This window comes from Platichthys flesus, chromosome 23, assembly GCF_949316205.1.
Source record: "Platichthys flesus chromosome 23, fPlaFle2.1, whole genome shotgun sequence".
In the NCBI taxonomy this organism is placed as follows: Eukaryota; Metazoa; Chordata; class Actinopteri; order Pleuronectiformes; family Pleuronectidae; genus Platichthys; species Platichthys flesus.
In genome coordinates this window covers 15,182,765-15,204,891 of record NC_084967.1, presented here as the reverse complement: position 1 = coordinate 15,204,891, position 22,127 = coordinate 15,182,765, and the positions used below count along the sequence as shown (strand labels likewise).

General features: G+C 44.0%; 1 protein-coding gene across 1 annotated transcript; it reads left to right on the top strand.

Moving 5' to 3' along the window:
* The first annotated feature begins 1,357 nt into the window (after positions 1–1,357).
* On the top strand, positions 1,358–20,962 carry nrip2 (nuclear receptor interacting protein 2). Its single transcript, XM_062383163.1, has 6 exons — positions 1,358–1,987; positions 14,168–14,482; positions 17,083–17,165; positions 17,647–17,732; positions 19,518–19,570; positions 20,177–20,962. Exons 1-6 carry the CDS (start codon positions 1,832–1,834, stop codon positions 20,291–20,293), a joined length of 810 nt encoding a protein of 269 aa, XP_062239147.1. The 5' UTR covers positions 1,358–1,831; the 3' UTR covers positions 20,294–20,962.
* Positions 20,963–22,127: the final 1,165 nt, after the last annotated feature.

The following is a 22,127-nucleotide window of genomic DNA, read 5'->3' as shown; positions in this document are numbered from 1 at the left end:
TCCACTTCTCAGGGAAACTTGGCATTGAAAACCCAAACAATCTGGATCTGTGTTCCCCGGAGCCTGGGGGTGCTGCTGCCTCGCCACAGAATGTCGCCCCCTGTAGGAAGGTGGACAAATTAATTAATTATTATGATTATTAAGCTGAGCACAGTTGATATTTCAAGACTTATGGACCAAATATGTATATATAGTTTGAATTATATATAGAATATATTAATGAACATAATATCTTGGTAAGATGTTTAATCTGATTTACTGTCACAAACATTTTACAACTCAAAATAACGTATATTGATGAATATTTTCATAATTAAAAAGCTGGAACTGATAAAACACTAATTACTTCAACGATACAATGGATTCCCCAAAATATTTTTTCTTCTCCAACAAATACCTTCTTGCAGAAATCATCAGACATGTGATAAATAGTTTTGAATATTTATGCAGACAAGTGACCAAGGTCTATTCAAAAACAGGTTTGACGGATACTGAATCTCTTTATACGACAGAGACAATGTCATATATGATTTTCCCTCTGTGGTTGTAAAATATCAGAATAAAACAAATCAGCATCTTTCACTTCTGAACACTGATGTGCAGGAGTGTCAACCAGCAGGGGGCAGTACAAGCTTTTTAAACCTTTACATTTCCCAGCAGGATTATTATTGTATTTTCCACTTCCCCTTCACAAGGACTCCTAAATAAATTCAAATAAAGAATCTTATTATAGAAACACTCTTCACTTCTCAGCTCTGTCTCCTGAAACCACCGTTCACTCGTTACATTCTAGGACAAATCAAAGTTCCTCATGAAACCTTCCACATCTGGAATCATCACAGTTGTTGTCACCATAATCAGGGCTGTGGAGCACAGATATTTCATCATCATTTGCAGCTATTTCTTTAAGAGTGGATGGATAAATGGAAGAAATTGTTGTATTTTAATTCACAGCCGCTGCTCTAAAGGAGGAGGCAGAGGAAATCAATGGATGCATCAGTGGTGCAGATCGATCGTCTGTGTGGGGTCAGACCACGGTGATCTCTCCCACACCTCCACAGGCCAATCTCTCCTCAAGGGACCTATATATCAGACCCACATGATGAGTGTGTGTGATGCAGCATCACTTTAAAGACTGAATAATGCAGAGGACCTGATGTCATGTCAACAGATAAGTGTTTTCTATGTAGTGTTGAGGTTTGAAATATGAAAGATGATTGATTTGTCGATTTGAGAAAATGTGGAGGAGAGCATGCGTCTGTTTCAGAGGGAGGAGGGTCGAGAGAGAGAGAGAGAGAGAGAGAGATCCAAGGACAGACAGCACTGAGGGGAGGGGGGGGGGGGCACTCTGTCACACCTACCCCACAGCCTCACTCAGCCTCAGTGGGAGACAGAACAGATCTTGACGTTGAGGATGCATGTCTACGTGAGAGGAGCATCCAGGAGAGGACACTAGGTCCCAAAGCTGCACAGACAGATACATGCAAAGGACTACAAGTAAAGAGAGAGAGGGAGAGAGAGAGAGCAGGGGAAGCCCAGAGGGCAGGACAGCAGGATTCCAGAGAGGACAGAACAGGGTGGAACAGGCAGCATTTGCAGGGTGATGCTTTTGGGGAAGGACCTGATGAAAAGGAACTGAACAGCAAAGCAAAGCAGCTGCATTTTGTGATTTCTCCTCCTCATCTGCAAACAGGAATCCTCTGTGTCTCCAGCTATCTGCAGAGAGATCCCTCTGCTGCTGCTGCTGCTGCTGCTGCTGCTGAGGGTTCACAGTCTCCGTGCTTCTGTGCACAGCACCACATCCGACTGCTGTGCTCAGTAGTCCGAGACCATGAGCGAGGCGAAGAAAGGTGAGCTCGCCATCCGGGATAAAGCCATCCTGCACCAGCAGAGGCGTCTGAAGCAGGCCACCCAGTTCTCCCACAAGGACTCTGCTGACCTCCTGCCCCTGGACGGGCTGAAGAGACTGGGCACGACCAAAGACCTGGTGAGTGCACGCCGGGGGAGTTACTGAATGAGGTGCTCGGGTCGTGATTGACTTGTTTGGAGAAGCTGTTGTGTGCGTGGTCATGTGGTGAAGGTTGAGTTCAAGTGAGAAGGTTTCAAACCCTTCAGAGAAACAGTTCAGGTTGGTTAAGTGATATCTGAAGAGTGTTCCATCGACTCACTGCTACATTTGTTTGACTCAGGGAGGACGACAGATATATTTGTCTTTTTAATTCCACCCTATCTTTCTTTTTGGTAAAAACCTGACGTCTACATTACCCACAATGCAACTCTATCTGCTGACCTGTTTGGTTGGAATTTCCGTTGTGTTAATCCAATGTCCCCTAATGTGGCCTGGAGCCTGAGATGAGCAACAGGCTGCAGAGGTTCGATCAGTTCTCTCTAACCTTGTGTGACTTCACATGAGGAAGTGGCTCCAACGTGGCTTAGACTATTTCACATAACTCGTAGTAAACAGTCGTGTGTGTAATATTTGAAAATGTATCTGGGAAATCAAAGAAAATGTTGATTAAAATCTAGATCTGCTGCACAATTTAATGGCTTTTTCCTTAGGTAATTTCACAGCCCCTTCACAAAGCTTCATGGAAAATCAGTGCAGCAGTTTTTGCATAATCCTGTTCACAAACACACAACCTGCTTCCTTGAGGTAAAACCCCCCTCTGTCCAGTTCCTCCCACTCTAACCAGTGACGTCTCTGCATCTTGTTTTATTCATCAAAGAGCCCGAAGTCCCATAATACTCAGTTCGACAATATAGAAAAGAAAGAAACAGCAAAATGCTCACGCTGCAGAAACTGAGTGCATAAGGAGCAATTTTACTCCTACTGCACAGTTTCAACCACCATTTGCTTTTAGCACTAATGCCTCAGCCCACTGTGAATGTACCGTATAAATAAAAAAGAGAATTAGTCACTGAAAGGCTCATGAAAGATGCAGAGCTGTGCACACAGCGGAGCTAGGGCCGAGTCACAGGTGGTGACGCCTCCGAGCTGCAGGATCCCTCTCAAGTAGCTCCTCGCTTCCCTGCTCCTCCTGAACCCACGCCATCACACACACACACACACACACACACACACACACACACACACACACACACACACACACACACACACACACACACACACACACACACACACACACACACACACACCCAGTGGAGGAACTCCCTGTAATGATCCCAACACTTTCTGCCTCTCCTCTGACACACTTCTGCTTTGATGGCAGCTTCCCAGACCCCCCCCCCACACACCCCCCAGAACTCTCCAAGAACCTCCACCCGCTCACTCTGGCACCGGGAAGCAGCACTCGCAGTCCTCTGTGAAGCATTTACTTCTGCCAACATTTAATACCAACATTTGCTGTCAGAAAAACATTCCACACCTGCTCCCCCCCCCCGCCTCCTAGCTCGTCTTCTTACATTTCTCTTAATCTAATGATAGATGTTGTTTTCTGTGGTCTGTCTTCTCTCCTTACCGTGCGTTCTTGCACTAACCCATAATTTAGAAATGCCACTGTGCCAATAATAAGATGTTATTCAAGGTATTAAAACCATCTCTCGGTACTGGGAAGTTTTTTATTTAATATTAGTCCATTACGCTTCTGTAGACTGGAATATCTCAACAGCTACTCAATGGATGACAGTGAAATTTAATAGACATGTCATCCTCAGAGTTAATGATCAGACCCAGACCTGTTCATTGATTGGCTCATACAATTAGCCGATATAAGAATTTCTGTTATTGCTTTTATGTTCCGATATGGAAACTTTTATTTTACGAAAAATCCAAGCCAGATTATTTCACTCATCCAATATTCGACAATCCAAAAATGATCAACAAGTTAAATGTTGAAGTAAATACCTGTAAGTCACAGCCTTGTCCTCTTCTACAGATTCCTTCTGTTACAGAAATAGTTTGATGCAAGATGGCTCCACCGGGAGTTTGAGGGCTCTGAACTAAACTGAGATTAGAACCAAGATACCTGGTGGACATTCAAATGTTAGCGCTGCTGTTCTGAGCATGCTGACATTAGCATTTAGCTCAAAGCTCAGTGTTCTGAAATCAAAGCTGCTTTACGCTCGTGTTATCTCTGTGACTCTTACCGGCGGCAGAGATTAGTCAAATGTTACCAAACATCCAAACACAACAAAGCAAATTAATTCACGATAAGATTCCCCCCCCCCCCCAAAGTTTTCTTTAAATTCCGGAAGCTTAACATTCAGCTTGTGACTCAACGTGGCCGCGGGGAGCACGGTGCGATTTGCATGGCGTCTGTAACAAAGGGACCTTCGGTGTCATAAGAGCTTCAGGGACTTGGGAGAGGAAACAGCGTCATGCCTGTGTCACATCTCTGCAGAGAGACACCATCATTGTTGATGGATGGAGGGAAGAGAGAGAGAGAGAGAGAGAGATCAGAACTGCTGTTTGTCTGTCTGACTACAAATCAGTCTATTCATTCTCCAGTCTACACCCTGCTGGTTTTAACTTTAATAACATCACCAGGAGCTTTTTTCTGGCTTTCTCCAGATAAAGGTCAAATCTTAAATGTCAGACATCGAGTTTTTTAAAGTAAGTTATCATTTTTATTAAGCTTTTCTCGAATATTTAAATGACTTGTTGACTGATGGAGCCGAGATTCCAATAATTGTTCGTTCAAATGAAAAGTCCATTGACTTCATGGTCGAAAAAACCCCAAATATCATGAGTTCGGAATCTAGACTTCACTGTTTATGCATTTAGTATATTTTCACATACACAAACACACATACACACAAACACACACATACACACACACACACACACAAACACACACACACACATGTACCTGCAGCCTCGTCTCCCTCCTCTGTTAAAAAACCTCTCCTGTCCACTGTGCAATTCAGAAGTGGAGCCACATTATGTAAGAGTGACTTTGTTTTGGTGCTCTTTAGCCTGAGGTCATCACTCTCACTCTCATCATCACCATCATCATCATCACCATCATCATCATCATCATCATCATCAGCAGCAGCAGCAGCAGCAGCAGCAGCAGTGAGCATGAAAAGGGCAAAATGCACTGCTCCTGCGTTGGGGCGGTGGAGGGGAATGAGAGAGACGGCGGGAGATGGGGTCAGGGAGGATGCACTGTGGAGTGCTGCTGGTTTATATAACACAGCGCAGAGCAGAGAGAGGAGACGTGGGGCGAGGATGTAAAGCGAGCGAGCAGGAGAGGATATAGGGGAGGAGACGGCATCTGTGTGTGTGTGTTTGTGTGGAAACATCTGAGGCCGGTTACATTAACACTTGAGCTTCAGTGCAGAGCGAGTTATTGTGTAACCGCTGTGTAACCTCACTGTTTCCTACTGTTTTCTACTGTAAACACTCACACAACCGAGGGAGAGAAACACGTCTCTTCAGCTGCAAAGCTCAGTTTATGCAACATCAGGATTTCTGTGGTGAAGCTTCACATTAACAACTGAACTGATTTCCATTAAATGTGGTGGAAGGATGCAGTGGGTCGGGAAAGAACCCATTAAATACTGGTGCTGATCCAGATCAGGGGTTAGATCCAGGATAAGGAAAACATTTTTAAATGACATATCATTTCATTCTGACTGATTTCTCTGTTGACATTTTCGGAAAGGCTGTGCAAACAAAAATATGAACATTTTTGTTAATCAAACACACACATAGACACACTGTGTGCCCTCAGATAGCTCATATTGGACCAGCTCCACTGCCCACACCTCGTCTGCTGCTGTGAAGCCTCTTTCTTCTCCTCCCTGCAGCTCAGCTGTCCATTTGCTCATGTTCCTCTCTTCCAGATGAGTGAATCAGAAACCTGTGTGTGTGTGAGAGTGTGTACGTGTGTGTGTGTGTGTGTGTGTGTGTGTGTGTGTGTGTGTGAGTGACGGCCTGTCTAATCAAAAGACTGGAGTCTCCAGGTACTTGTGAGGATGATCAAAAGCTACAGAACTGGGCTTGAAGGCAGAAACTGTGGCATAGGAGGAGAACTACAAGCGAGCGGCGCATTCGCTGTGAGCATTGAATACAACTTCAATCAGCGGGCTGCTGAACATTTTGTCCAATCCCCCCCCCCCGTCTGCCGTTTAAAAGACATTTCTAAGAGAGAGATCTAACAGTGTGGAGAAACGTTCCTTTCCTCAGACCTGGATTCTGTGGACCTGCTGATCTCCTCGTCCCTTTCAACAAGTCGTGAATCTACACGAGCAGATGGTGCACAGTGTGTCTAATCCTGGAAGAGGTCTCCACATCCTCGTGCATCCCGATTCACTCGTCCAACTCGGCTGTTTATTTCCCCCCCGGAGGCCGAGAGGCACTTCAAAGACCAAGAGCAAACACAACAATGCAACTCGCTGCTTGTCGTCGGCCCCTTCCCCCCCCAGAACGAGCCGCGGTAAATCGGGTTGAGATGCCGGCTTTATCATTAGAGAGAGGTTAGTGTCATCTGGAGCTGTGGAGGGGAGGCTCAGCTGCTGCCTCGCTGCTGTGTGGGAAGACAGGAGGCTAAAAATACCCCACAGCAAACACACAACAACCCCAACAAGAGGAGAGGGGAGAAGACACAGGGATACTGGACTGGAGGCAAGAGAGGGGGAGACGTGTTAGTGACGAACACTGAGGTGTTTGGGTTTTTATTTCAGAGCTGAAGTGCAAAATTGCTGTTGATTAATCAATTTACTTAAGTGATTTAATATTGAGTAGTTTTCAAAGTTGTTTGGATGATTTATGGAATTAATACTCTCAAAACTTAAAGCCCAGATTTCCAAAATACCACATTACACTTTTTTAATGGAATAATTTTACATTTTTGAATTTCAGTCTAGAATTCATGTAAAATGACTTGATCAGACACCAACGTTGCTTAACTTGCTTGAAATTGAATTCCTTCAATAGTTAAAATTAAAAATTACACGTTCAACTCAAATGAACAAGAATAAGTAAAAAATCTTCTCACTTACAGGACCATCATTATAACATTATTTATTATTATAGTAAAATTAAAGTTTAAAGTCTAATTGAAAAACTCATAACGAGCAACTATTACATAATCATGGCTTTTAGCTCAGACTTGAACAACCGATCTGGAAATTGTTTTTACAAAATCAGTTTGTTTTCAGCACTAACGTAACGACATGTAAACATTAGGGGACACAGTGGAAATCTAAAAACCTTCTGATAAATATTTAATTAGCTCGTTACAGTCGGATCAAGTCATTAAATATCCTCTCGGCGCCGCTGGAGACGCTCTGTCGTTTTATCTCCTGTGATGAAATGAAGAGAGCAAATGGAGGTTTTTTATCTGCAAATTGTGTTTCATGGAGGGTTTTAGGACCTAAAGTGAAAAGATGGGCAGAGATGTTAATGCAGGAGTAAAGTGGCAGATGACTGGAAGGCAGGAAGCAGATGTGAAGCTGCCGGAGCTTCCTGGGTGGTGCGACAGGAAGTCAGCCACCGGGGACGTCCCCTCAGAACGAGAAACAGGGCATTACAGGGCTCACGTGACCGGCTGAGTGAGGGACAGGAGTCTGTAGACGTCTGCTAATTAGTCCACACGGCAATTAACCTCTAATCTGACTCGCAGAAGGAAGAGCACGGAGAAAAATAGACTGAAAGAGGCAGAGAGAATGAGGAGGAGGATGAGGAGAATGAAGAGTGCTGGCATCAAACATTGTGGTTCTGTTTGAGCTGCAGAGGACTGGTCTGGACTGGTCAGTGTTCAGGGGTCACCACAGAAATCACATCAGTATAATAAACAACAGAACAGACACAATGGAACAGTGTCTGTGAGCCAGTCGACCAGTTTAACCTCTCTTGAAGCGTGAAGGCTGGAGTTCTTCTTTATGGTGAGCAAATCCTATAAAGAAATCCTACATGATACGTATAAACATAACTTCACTGGCCGAGGTAACAAGACCAACAACGTCCCTCCATTAACACTTTCCAGCTCCTATAATGTGTTTGTAGCAGGAGGCTCTCAAGGGGCCATTAGTATCACGGAGGTGAGGGTCACGATGCCTTTTCTGTAGCCGGGTTGTTGTGTAGTCATGCTGCTGAGACAAGATAACAACTGAAGCACCGAACACATCTGTCCTTGAAAAGTTAGGAACTATCTGGTGCACTAGAGGAAAAGCTCGTTTATCAGCCTCTCGTGTTTTCTTATTTCAACACGAGCTTTAATCAAAAAGGTTTCAATGCAAAAAAAAACATGGATATGGAAGAAGAACTGGACTATTTTTGTGCTACTGTTCTATTTTTACACACCGATGCTTCACCAACTGTGTTCAGAGCAGTTTCTGTCTGGAGGAGAATCAGACAGAGAAGAAGAAACAACTCAAAGTCACAGAGTAAAAACACAGAATGCAATTTTCAATCAATTCGTACTGAAGCGTTTGAAATGCAAAATGAAAACTGACAAGACGAGAAAAAGATTAAATAAATCATACATGTCCAACAGGTGGAGTAATACACATTTGGATTTCTAGTTGATATTTCTAGCAGCAGGAAAGTGTGTTTGTGTTGTGGTGCACCTGAACGCTGCCTTCCCAAAGTAAACATCAACAAGTAATAAGGAGCTGGAAATGATTCAGCTGTGAGTGTCGCCGGTTAGACGAGCTCGACCTCCGGCTGCACTGAAGCACTTCCTCATAAAGGATGTTTGGCTCCATTGGCTCCGCACGAGTTAATGCAATCATTTCAAATACTTATCTACTCAGTTAGATGCTCGGCTGACTGCTGCTGCGTGAGGCAGAGAACGCTAAAAGATGAAGATCTCCCCTGTTGAGCTTCATAAACCCGCAGTGAGAAATCTAAACCATCAGGAGCGATAAATATTCACTGCTGTGAAATCTGAACAAACAGATTTCACCTCGGCGATGCCAGGTCCACCTCAGCTGCTTCCAAAATGAAAAAAAGAAAGAGGTTGGATTGTGCAGATAACAGATAAATTCCTCATGGGACGCGGCCGCCTGCCGTCTTCATTAGATTTCACCGCAATAAATCCACCAGGAGGTCGTGTGAGTGATGCTGACATGTTAACAAGCCATCACTGGAACGAGGCGAGAGAGGTGTTGCAGTATGGAGATCTGTCACAAGGGAAGAAACTTGTTGATTCAGAACGGTTCCACATGTTCGGCCTCGCAGCGAGTGCACGTTATGATGGGTTTTTAAAAAGTCTGACACTGTGGGGATCATCTCACTTAGCAATCCCATAAAATAAAACGTTTAACTCAATGGTATTTTTGCCGTGAGGGATTGGCTCCTCATCCTGTAAGTGTTGGAGCAAAATTTCCCATGGTGCTTTTGGATCTGGTTTTGTTGCGGGACCATTAAAAAGGATGCGGAGCGAGCTATTAGCAGTTCCTGTTTGCAGGGCATACAGGCAACTATCACTGGGTCGTTGAAATACGGGAGAGAACTGAAAAATGTGAGGATTCTAAGGCAAGAAGGTAAAATACGCAGGTACATGGGAGTCGTCATCTGGTTCAATACAAGCCCATGACATCTAAATTGACTTCAGCAGTCTATCAACCGCTCTGAGCTTTACAAGGTGCAGTGGGAATCGACAGGCGGCTCAGTGTCAGACAACCAAACACTCATCCAATTAACTAATGAAGGCTTCTACCTCCTGAGCCACAGCAGACACACAAAGCGCACATCACACTGAATCTATAAATACGCTTGTGAGGTAGAGGGGTTGAGGTTTGACGCAAATTGTCGCAATAGGATGCTAAGAGTTTTAAATTAGCACAATCGCCTCAATCTCACTGTAATTGACCTCACACAGTGTCTCCCTATCTCGTGCCTCTCGCCCTGCAGCCCGACTTCAACTCCCCCAACACAAAGTGCAACAGTGCTCACCCCTGAAATGTAAAAACACCAGACGCCACCTGCCAGCAGCTCGCCGTGGCTAACACGATTCGCTCTGGAGCTGATCCCAGAGCAGTCAGAGCTCGGCAGGAGCAGACGTCAGCCGTCAGAGGACGAGGGGCGAGAATGATAACGCTTGAAATGATTGTGTTCATCGCTGTCAGTCAGATTTCGCTCCCCTGCAGATTGATGAGAGCACGGAGAAGAACGAGTAATCAAATCCCTGAGCTCCTCCTGCTCCTCTCCTCCGACCTGTTGACATAATTAACTCAGCCAAGGAGTACTTCATTCAACATCGTGGAATAGGCCACCAGACTTAATAACCAGGTTTGCTTATGCTGAATCCCATAGTACAACTTGATTTACCAACATTTGCATCCTCTTTATATGAGAATAATGACTGTGAATAAATGAATAATGGATCCAGAGAGTGCTCAAGTGGAAAAGAGGTCAGATGACGTGAGCACACGGAGAGAAACATCTTCCCAGATGAGGCCGATGTATCTATCGTCTGAAGTGGAACCATTGATTGAATTTGACTGGTTCGAATGGTGAGATTACTTCAGGATTAACATCACTCTCAGGGTTCGGGTTCGTTTAAAGAAGGGAATCAATCAAAGGATTGGGAAGAAGGACTTTCTTCTATTGATGCAACGAAAGACAGGAGGAGAGGAGAGATAGGATTGGAACATGAAAAGGAAAGGGGGAGGGGGGGAGAAATGAGAGGCAATGACAGAAGGAAGAGGAGAGGAACAAGGGAAATAAGAGGAAATATATGAGGACGGAAGGAAATGATATATGATATAATGATATGAAGGAAAGGTGAAGAGAATAGGAGGTGTAGAGGAAAAGAGGAAGTAAATGGTGATGGAGAAAAGGGAGGAATAGGAGATAAAGCAGATGTATTGGTAAAGAAGTGAAGGATATAAAGGAAAAGGGACGAGGATGGAAGGGAGGAAATGAAGAAGAAAGCGAGGAGAGGGAAAGAAGAGATAGGGAATATTTGAAGAAAGAAATAAATGATATAAAGGATGAGGCAAAAAGGAAAGAGGGAGAGGAGAGGAAAGGATGTGGTGGGAGGTAACGAGGACAAGGAAAGATCAGAAAAGACATGAGGGTAAGGACATAAACAAAATGAGAGAGAATGGACAAAAACGATGAGAAGAGAAGGAGGGATGAGAGGAGGAGAGAGGAAGAGGCCATCATCAGTCTGTTTATAACTCAGCTAAGCACTACTCTGCCACAGCTGGAGCTCGGGGGGGAACAAATGGGCTCAATCGAACCCAGTGACACAGGGGGGGGGTGATTACTGTGGTTTGAAGTGCTGTTGTTTTGCAGCCAAAAGAAGACTGGTCAACAGAGAGCGAGAGAGAGAGAGGGAGAAAGAGAGAGATAGAGAGAGAGAGAGGTCTGTGAACAATCCACAGAAATCTAGAAACCTAAATCTTCTTTTTTTACTCCATTCTTTTCCAAAAAGCAAAGAAAGACTGGTTGACCTGCCGGGCTCCTTGACTCCCTGACAACCTGTGGAGGTGTCTGATGGAGCTTCAGGTCCACAGATGGATGATAGTACCAGGTGCCATTAAACATAATGGCAGATATCACAGAGCAAGGCCACAGACACCGAAGACATGACCAGGCATGAGGAGATATTATTACAACCACTGTGAGGTTATAGATTCCAGGTCTCTCGGGCGCAGATGCCTTTTTGTCTTATTTATTCTTCTCTCACCATGTTTGGTTTCTCCTCCTCCTCCTCCTCCTCCTCCTCCTCCTCCTCCTCCTCCTCGTCTTGCTTCCCCCGTCCGTGAAATCGCCTTCCTTCTCATTCCAGCCAGGAATATATTTCTATCAGCAGAATCTAGCATCGCTGTCGTGTGGTTAATAGAGCAGAAGATAATTTAATGAGCAGTAGTGTGGAAAGGACCAAACTAAAACTACACAGGAAACAGAATCGCAAAGGGGTGGATGTTGTTTTCAATCTCTTGAGCTTAATGGAGGTCGTAGGTAGAAGATGGCGACTGCTGGATGGAACTGGTACGAATGGACACCAGAGGGTCAGCGTTCGGAATCAGCCGTTTTCTTTAGCTTCATCAACACAACTATATATACGTTTGGAAGAGCGATAAGTCAGACTTTTTGATTTGGCACCAAGCTATCTTCCAGAATGTGTCGTCTAAAAACAAATCACAAGTCCAGAGTGCTGAGAAATATCTCAATTCAGCTGCACCATCACACTCTAAGAAGTGAAGAGCGGCTCCCAATACATCGATGGTAAAACACACGGCACAGAATCCCCAGGAAAGAGCTCTCCAGTCTGAGCCTTCATCAGCTACACTTCAAGGTTTGTTTTCTGCAGCCGGGAACAACGTGAAGTAGGTTGACAAACCAATTTCTATAAAACGTGTCCGACCGCAGGCGCAGGCAGCCTGTTGATCGTATTAAGAAAGCAACAGGTGAGCAGATGGGATTGTCCCTTTATGAGACTGGCATTCGCCCTCAGGATACTTAAACTGGGGCTTTACAGCCCTTTGGATGCCAGAGTAGAGCCGGTAAAACATCCAGTCACTGGTCCCAGTGCCTCAGAGGAGAGGGTTACATTTAATTTGGTGAAGACACAACTGCTGCGCGATGAATCGTGAGCTGATTTCAGAACTGCACCGAAGTACAGGCAGTTTCCTGAGATGGCTCGGTGTTTTATCGACGCAGTGAACCTGCTCTTTTCAAACTGTGCTGTCAGAACCAGGCTCTGGTTCTGATGTGATTAGGGAGGAACAGGCAGCCTCAATATAATTTGATGTGTTATATGGTCCAGAGAGAACAGCCAACACATCCACTGGCCACGTGTTGTTCTGAAACAGCTTTAACAACAAACTAACATCAGATATATATCGTGAATAATAGACGATATTGTTAAAAAAACTATATTTCTTTAGCTGTAAAAACACTTTGTCGAAACTTTGTCTTTTTAAAAAGCCTTGTGTTCTAAGTCCACTGCTCCTTAACATATTATGAGAATTGTTTTTTGTTAAAATCTACAGTTAAAATATAGCGTGTTAAAATTCGCTCCTACTCTTACACAAGTGATGCTCTAAAGTGTTAATACATTTAGTTTTGTGTGTGTGTGTGTGTGTGTGTGTGTGTAGGCTGGACTTACACTAAAGCCCAGTGTTAGAACTTTAATAATAAAGGTGCCAGACTGTAAAACCTGCAGCCTGGTGAATGTGCACATGCACCGTGAGGGGGCGAGAATCATTACTAGTATAAAAATCACTGAAAGTAATTTAAAAAACAAAGATTGTCTCATTCCTGACTCTATCTATGCTTTGACATATTATCTATACAGATTATTTGTATCTATATGAATCCTTATGTCACAGCTTCCAAGCTACCAACTGCATCGCTCACACATCAGCAGCTGCTTCTTCTGCTTCATTGAGCAGAAAACAGACCTAATTCATCCGACACCTACTTTATCAACTATATCCCGTCTATAAACTGTTCATTTAATAAACAGAGGCAGGAAACGGACATATTTCTTGCTTATAGACTCAATACCACACTTTAAATCCCTGATTTATCAGAGCAAATGTATCTGATTTTGTATGAAAAGACAATATTTCCCTTCAGTTTATAATCTTAAGTGTCGTTCAGCTCCTGTAGGATCAGAGCAGCATTTTAATTCCTCCCCTCGTCTCTGTGGTGATCAGTTTCTGACTGTGAAGATTATCTCAAGCCCCAAAAAGAGTTAAGCTGACATCTTTCTTACACTGTGACCCATAAATCTGTTTTTTTCTTTGCTTCATTAAATGAAACTGAGATCATAGTGCGTCACTTGTTATCTGCAACAGTCTGTCAGGATAATGTAACTTTAAATATTTATCTTTACACCAAATCAGGGAGACGCTGCCTGTCCTTCAACACATATTGACTCTATTCAATAAGACTATGAGTACAGCTGCAATTACATATAATTTGCATTATCATTTGATCGATCAGACTCAGATGAACTGGTCAAGGTGGATCTCAAATGTCTTGTTTCAACCCTGGGATTCAGTTTTCCGACATTGAGGTCAAAGTCTAACGATAGTGACTTGTAACGATCAGATTTTTGTCATTTATTCTAGAAAAATTACAAAAACAACTGCACTAGCATCCTAAGTGAATTATTGTGATCGATATCAGCCTTTACCAAACACAGACAAGACCGGCATCTGTTTCCTCGCCATCGCTGAACTCCTGCACACGTCCCTGAGATGACCTCACATCTGTCTTATTGTCTCCCCTCCTCAGCAACCTCACAGCATCGTGCAGCGTCGCCTGATGGAGGGAAACATCACCCGGCTCAGGGGCGAGGCCCGGGACACCAGCGGCAGGATCCGCTCCCCGCTGGCCGACAGCAAGGACGGGCCCGCCGACCCCGAGGAGAAGAGCGAGAGCACGGCCGACGACTCCACGGAGGAGAGGGAGTCCCTGGAGGAGAGCGAGAGGAGCCTCCGGTCGGACGAGGAGGACGACAGCAGCGAGGCCGGAGCCAGGCCCGGGGCCGAGAAGGGCGAGGTCACGGAGAGGTCGGCCCTCCTCACAGCTCTGGTTGTTCAGTGCAAGGTACTGTGTCGTGTGAAATGTGCTGAAAACAAGAGAGGAGACAGAACCCGCAGCACTCTGCTCATATAAATCATCATTTTAAGACTTCATTTAGACAAAGGTCCACTTTGATGCATATCCTCCACCAATCTGAACGTTCCCCAGAATCTGTGGGCAGGAGGGACAAGCCAGGGCAGTGAAACCAGGATTTGTGTTCTATGGTCACGTTTTCCTGAACCATCAATAATCCCTCCACCACCTCTATGAATACTGAGTGTGTTTCAAATGAACATGGTCCATGTTTCAAGTAGATTCAGCCCCCCCCCCCCCCCCCGCCCCCCGCCTATTACTCATTGTGCATTGCTCGGTTTTATCATCAACTTGTTAAATGCAAAGTGTTCCTCAGTTACTCATTCGGCTGCTATTTTTAAACTTAACGGAGAGAGAGAGAGAGAGAGATTCTTTTTATTTTTTGAGCACCACAGGGACTCAGACAAAGGAGCAGGTTTGTGGGCCTGCTGATAAGCCCGAGTGCCTGTGAGGACAAAGAGAGCTCAGCTCGGTCTGCACAGAGACTGAGGATCAAAACACGGCTCAGGGAAACTGTTGGTGCTTCAGTTCCAAACGGGGGAAAATACCCTCAGGTCAAGATATGGATTTATTAGGGCGATGACATGACAGAGAAAGATGTAGACGTCAAGTCTGATTTGAACAAAAATAGTTTATGTGATAACTCCTGGATTTGAATCTGAAGTCTTTTTAAAAAGATGTTAAATTCAATAGATCCTATGTCCACACACATACATATTAGTCCTCTAAACATGGCCCCTGATCTAGATCCACACCAAAACCTTCTGGGTTCTTCTCTCATCATATCCTTCCACCATGTTAAATGGAAATCAGTCTCAATCACTCTCCATGACAGAGGTAAATAAACATTTCTGTGTGATTTTGAGGATTCAGTGTATTTATGTATTTCAGAAGTCCGCTGAATCAGACTTATATCTATTTACTCTGCAACGGCCGAGGATTCATGACCACTGATTTATAGTTTTGTCATAAAATATTGGTAAATCCTGGAAACCTCACGTCACCCCTTTTATTCAAACGCCTCAATTTGCCTGGCCAACAGTTTTGAATATTTAAAAAGCAAATACTGTTACATTTAAATGATTATAACCCCAACTATGTATATTAAACTGTAAGCACATTGGTGCTGCTGTGGTTGTAGTTCATCTGACGGTACTTAGCAATAAAATACCTTAAAGTAGCTGTAGATTCATTCAATGGTGGAAAAATCCATTCATGTTCTAAGAGGCAGTTGACAGTGGGGGGTCTGTGCGAGCTGCTTATCTCACATGCAGAGCGGCCATATGTTCTGCATACATTCCTCATGCTTCCTAGATTTATTTTCCCACAAACATGCTTCTTGCTTGTGTACATGTCGCCTGACGTCAGCTTAGAGGAGGCTGATAAGAGAGACGGCTGCAGACACGAGTTCCCATGATGCACTGCAGATCTGCTGCACAGAGGCTGAGCCGCGTCTTTGTGACGTGAAGCGCCCGGCGGCAGCAGAGCAGCCGGCCGACGCAGCAGAAGAAGAAGAGACATGTCAGTTTAAACTAGGACAAACAGCCTGTTAGCATTTCAACTGTAATAATCTAACTTGAGTCCCCGGAGAAATTTAAGAAATAAGAAAAACATGTATTTGCTTTTTGTATCGTTTAGAGTTTGATGTCTGTACTTGAGATATGAACCACTTGCAGCGAGCTTTGGGCTTAGATTGGAATAATAAACTATAGACAGAGACAAGGTGGTTGTTTCCCTGCTGCTGTCCTCCAAGATAAGATATGCTAACTGTCTCCTGGCTTCACATTCAGCTCATGCACAGACATGACGCTGCACAGACACAGAGATTGAACCAACAACAGTAAAGCTGCAGGTTTGAAAACCAAAACAAAGAGCTGCAAGACGCTAAAATGTTGATGATAGCCCCTTTAAAGAAATGAGTCACACTGCAGTTGTGATTATATCTTAAATCAGATCACATATGCATTTCTCTCTCCAGTGCGTGGAAGTGTTTGTTTGACTTGCGACGTACAGCATGACTCACGCGGCCGACATCTCACGCTCTGGTGCTGCCTGTGAGATCATTAACTGTGAGAAATCAAAGTGCACTAAAGCAACGAGTGAATCCTGTTGGGAAACGGAGTCAGCAACACAAACTCCACACATCAGCAGAAACAATCCCGATAAACAACCCGTGATCGGCGATGGAAAACCCCTCGCTGGTTTATTTTTAACTGGAATATTAAGTGTTGTGCTGCTCAAACCCACACCTGCAGCATCGACTGATTCAAACCTCCAGGGCAGAATCAATACAGAAATAACATTTGACTAGAGTACGAGAGCCAATGATTGTTTTGTTTCGTTGGCGCAAAGTTGATTAAGCGTTGAATTGGACAGATTTTTGGGGGTTTGGCAGTTTCACAAAGAGGATTAATTCAAAAAGGAAATGAGATCAGTGGTTTTTAACAGCTCTCCAGTGTTGTGTTGGTGTGCAGTAAGTGAATGAAACCCCCCCCCCCGTGACACCGAAATCCCCTCTGTGTTCCCCACAGTGCTGCGAGAGCGAAGTCAACGCATCCATCAACACCGGCATTCAACACAACCACATCTCCACCTCCTGCTGCCAGAGGCTGGGGTAAGAAACATCTTCTATGGCAAACACATAACCTGCTAGAAGCTATTAGCCACTAATATGTTGGACCAGAGTTTAAAAACAAGAAAAATAAATGGATTAAAAAAAGGTTTAAGGAGAAATCGGAGCTTTTAGACTTTTATTTGAGGTTTTATCCAGATGCTTAAAGACCTGAACTCACCTTCATCTCTAAGAAGAGACATTTAAAAGCCTATTAAAGCTCCGTCATCAAATCAGAGTATGAAAAGGATGAGACATTTTGTTCTCGCCCCTAATTTCAGCTCAGCTCTAAAGGAAACAGGTGAATAGCAGAAGCTGCAATTATGGTCTTCAGAATCAGGGCTAATCAATTCTCAGCGGCACAAAGGACAAAGGGATCGAGAAGAGGAACTTTATATTTTCTGGGAAATATTGAATCCAATCAAATGAAAAGAAACCAGAAGTGTGAGAACGATTGAGGATATTGTTTTCTGTGTGTTCTCAGGTTGGTGCCCATTCAGGACGGCTCAGTGACGGGTCTGCAGCTGCAGCTCGGCCGACAGACGCTCCAGTGTTCAGCTTACGTCAAAGGTGAGAATATAAGATCACACTGGGAGGAATGATTCATTTACTTTCACAGGTTTTAGGTAAAAGTAAGTGTTGGATAAATTAAATAACAACCCGAGTGATGAGGCACCGATTCTCAGAAGTCAGACGTATTTCTCGTCTAGCAGCCATGAGCACGTGGACTAAATCTAGCTCCAATCCGTTTACTAGACATTTCACTCTGTAAGTGAAAACTGTGACCTGCTGGTGGCGCTAAATTTATATCAGGAGATTATCAAAGTCATGGGGATTCATCCTATGGGCACCTTTGGATATTTAAACCCAATTTCAAGGCAATCCATCACATGGTTGTTGAGACGTTTCACTTTAAAAGCACAAATATAAGTTGAATTCTAGCAGTGCCTGCAGAGGGTGAATATTGCTTCTGCAGAGATTTCATTAAATGGGATTCGTCTCTGCACTTCACGCTACGTGTGTACTCTTCCCGGCAGAAATTAGCAATAAATAAAACAGATAGAAGAACACGTCAAACCAGGTCGATCTTCCAGGGAAAGAGCTCCTGGTACAGAGAAAGATCACGAGTCACGAACACTCGACTGTCACCACAAAACAAACCATTTGTCAACAGACATCATGGAAGAAAGTCCAAGAACTGAATACACTTGATTCACATATATTTTTTAGATTTTTATGATATAAATCTATTCAGGAACTTGTCTAAAAATGCAGATAAACTGTTATAAGCTCTTAAAGTCCAAAGCATGAGCAGGAATGTGTTTTATCTGAGTCTCTTTGCATCACTTTCCTTCTCTGGATGTGAAAAACCAGAGTTTATTTTTGTCTCGGGTAAAAGAAAAAGTTGCTGATCTCCTTTTAAGGCCACTTTCCTTCAACTGACTGATCGCTGTTTTTCTTTTAAATGTTATTCTTACTTGATTTTGAGGTTCACACGATTTAGTTTTCTGTTTTTCTTGTCTAGACAAACAAAAGCAAACACTTTAAAGATTAAGGATTATAGATGTGTCAGTTCATCAGACTTGATTTGCCCAGTAAGAACCATGAGGGCAGCACAGCAGCATCAGCGGGAGAGAAGTGTTTGTCAGAGCCTGATTGGATAATAAATCAGGTCTGGAAGATAACGTCCAATCACAACAGCTCCTGTGTTGTCACAGCTTTGTTGATGCCAGGAGCGTCTTTCAGTTGTGTTACTCAACACAATAAGTGCTTAACAACATCCTAAATGTCTTTTCTTATTCTCTTTGCTCCGACTGTCGATCACTTTGACTTAGTCTATCCAGATCCAAGCCCTTTCCCCCCATGTTTCTGTTTCTTATACTAATATAGTTTCATGAGAATATTATATTAAAGTTTTCATCAAACTCGGCTTCAATGTCCAAATGTTCTTTGGTGAATATTCATCCTGACACCTCAGAGGACGAGTTCTGCTCACAAAGACCAAACAAGATCACACAATTGATTATTTATGTTGCACTTTGTGTCCGGACCTTCTCCTTAATCTCCTCATCAGTGAGTAAAGACTTTAATTCAACGTGTCAACCCGGCTCCCGACTCCTTCGTGCATATTTAATTCTCAACCCGGTTCTGAAACTCTCACTTTGACGCTGCAGAGCTCACACAAGTCCTTGCACGTACATGTGCTTATCAGGGCTTGTTAGTGCAAGAGTTAGTGCATTTAGTTGTGTGGTTGGTTTAACCTGGTTTCGAGGCTAATGTATGCATGTGACCAGAGTGATTCTGTTTCTTTCCCACTGCCTCTTCTCTAATCTTTCTACTTTTCCCTGCTTCCAGAGGACGAGGCGTTCGAGCTGTGCCTCGGTCTTCAGACTCTGCTGGAACTCAAAGTAAGTTTCTCATTTGCTTTGCTAATATGTTGTCTTTATGAAGTGGGTTTTGGTACGTTAAAAAACAGGCCGACTCCGGAATATACACATGGCATGGAAAAAGTACAAACTCTTAGAAATAATTGTACTGTAAGATTGGTTATCTAAGGCTGGGGAGTGTTACCTTCCATCTGCAGCCAGCTGTGCAGGTAAAACACAGAGGAGATTGAGTTGAGGACATCCCGTGGCGACAAATTTTCAATCTGCACGTGTGAGAAATGCAATTTAAATCCCCTGAAGAGACAATCTGAAGTTACTGCTCTCTGCAGTTCCAGTGTTGCATATGCTAATGTTAATTAGAGGGAGTCGAGTGGAGGATTAGAAATTAACCTGAGTGCTCATTTAGTAAATTATCCCTAAAGGATGTTATAACGTTTTCCTACTAAGTTAAAGCTTAGTTTTCCTACTAAGCTTTAACTCCTGAGTGCAGGAGTTAAAGCTCCTGCACTCAGCTTTAACTCTTCCACTTGTATTTCCAGGCTGCAATGTATTGATTGAAATGTTGTTTAACACAGGAGATAATTAACTTCAGTTGTCACAGTGTAAAAATGATGTTTCCTGTCTCAGTGCTGCTTGGACCTGAGCAGCCGGGTCCTGAAGCTGCAGGGATGTGGCGAGGAGCTGCCCTTCCTCGACCCCTCCATCGACAGCCAGTGCCAACACGACACCAATGAGAACCTGTGAGTCCGACTCCACCGGCGGCGATCGCTTCCTCGGGTCCCGACCGGTCACAGCGACGTGGCACCCTGCCATATTTCTGTATTTTGTTTTTGTCTGGACCATCTGACGACAGTGCCTCACGCTGCCCGAGCACAGACGAGCATTCGCCGCCGCCGCCGCCGCCGTCCTTGAGTTTACATCATCGTGTTTGTAGAATCGAGACATTCACCATGATTATCTCTTGACTTAGTTTTGTTCCCAGAGCGGACGATGGCTGATCCGACCTCTGTGGGTCTCATCATTCTTTATGATTATTCTATATATTCATCCCGACTGCTGAGCTCAGGTGCACTGATGCTCTCCACCAACAGAACCATCATAGTTATTTAAATTGGAATTCAGTGGGAACATTTTGTGATTTGACTGTCGAAGAAAATTACTTTTAATCAACGACAAATGTGTTAATTGTAAATCTTTCCGTTTGGATTCTGTTGAAAGGAATAGATTCATATTTTAGGGAATCAGCTTTGATTATAATAAGATAGAAATGAAGGAGTGTGCAGCTGCAGCCAATTAGCTTAGGACTGGAAATAGAGGGAAACAGCTAGGCTGACTGGGTTTGATGGGGAAACATTAAGCACAAGTACAAGTACCCTTGGATAAGAAGTGCTGGATTAAACAGAAACAAACATATTAAGTGTTAATCAGTGAGATTATTCACTAATGATAATTCCTAACAGCTGCAGGCTGCAACCTTATATTTACCAATTTATAAAAGTGGGTTTAATCTCCTCAATATCAACATGAATGCAAATAAGCACATATTTCCTAAAATGTCAAACTATTCCTCAACGAGTGAACATTAAATACACATCTCTAAAGTCGCAGTACTCAGGATGCCCTTTCCAGTGCGTTCAAAAGAACATTTTGAGAAGTTATTTGAAGTTATTTGAAGTCTTGTGAATCAGGCTACCTCCTCCTCCTTCAGAAACAGGGACAGGTTCTCATGTAGAATTTTAAAATAGATACCAGAGTTTCTGACGTACTCATAATCAAACTTCGCCCCCCTTTTTCTTTTCCTATCACAGAGACTGATGTGGTTACATTTTCCACGAGCACACACACACACACACACTCAGACTCAACTGCAGAATAGTTCCCCTAAAAAAAAATCCCTCCTGATGAAGAATCGACTTCAGGCCAGACGGACAAACATGCTTGAGTCAGACTCAGCTACAGGAATATCAAAACATTCCATCTGCATGACTTTGTAAAGTTCTGCCTTTGTATAAGTCTGCATGTTTGTGTACCAGTGCGATTGTGTCACGTTGTACATCTGAAGGGGCTGTGTGTGTGTGTGTGTGTGTGTGTGTGTGTGTGCTTTTGTGTGCATGTACCGTGTGTGTGTTAGGAGTCAAAAGCAGGGTTTTTCCACCTTGTTATTGCTCCGGTTTCACATGAGTAAGGGGGGGGGGGGGTGGGCAAACAGATTTCTTGGTGGCCTCATCTGCCCCCAGCCGCTCCACCGAGCTCCGGGTAAGAGCAAGCTGCCAAAAAGCCGACTCCCGCTGCCTTCCCTCTCTGCCTCTGTCAGGAGGCTTCGATCACTCGGCTGTGCCAAGGCCCCTCTCCGAGCTCATCCTCCTCTTCGTTCAACCTCTCTCCTCCGTGCGTCTATCACCTTCTCACCTTTGACACCTCATGTTTTGCTGATTTGCCCGTCACAAGAGCAGGAGGAGGAGGAGAAGTGGCTCCACACTACAGCGCCGCCTGCCTCCCTCGTCTCTCTGTGTTTCCATCGTGTGGCGGCTGAAGACCTGCCTCAGTCTCGCTCACAGGAGGACATCACGCTCTGCTT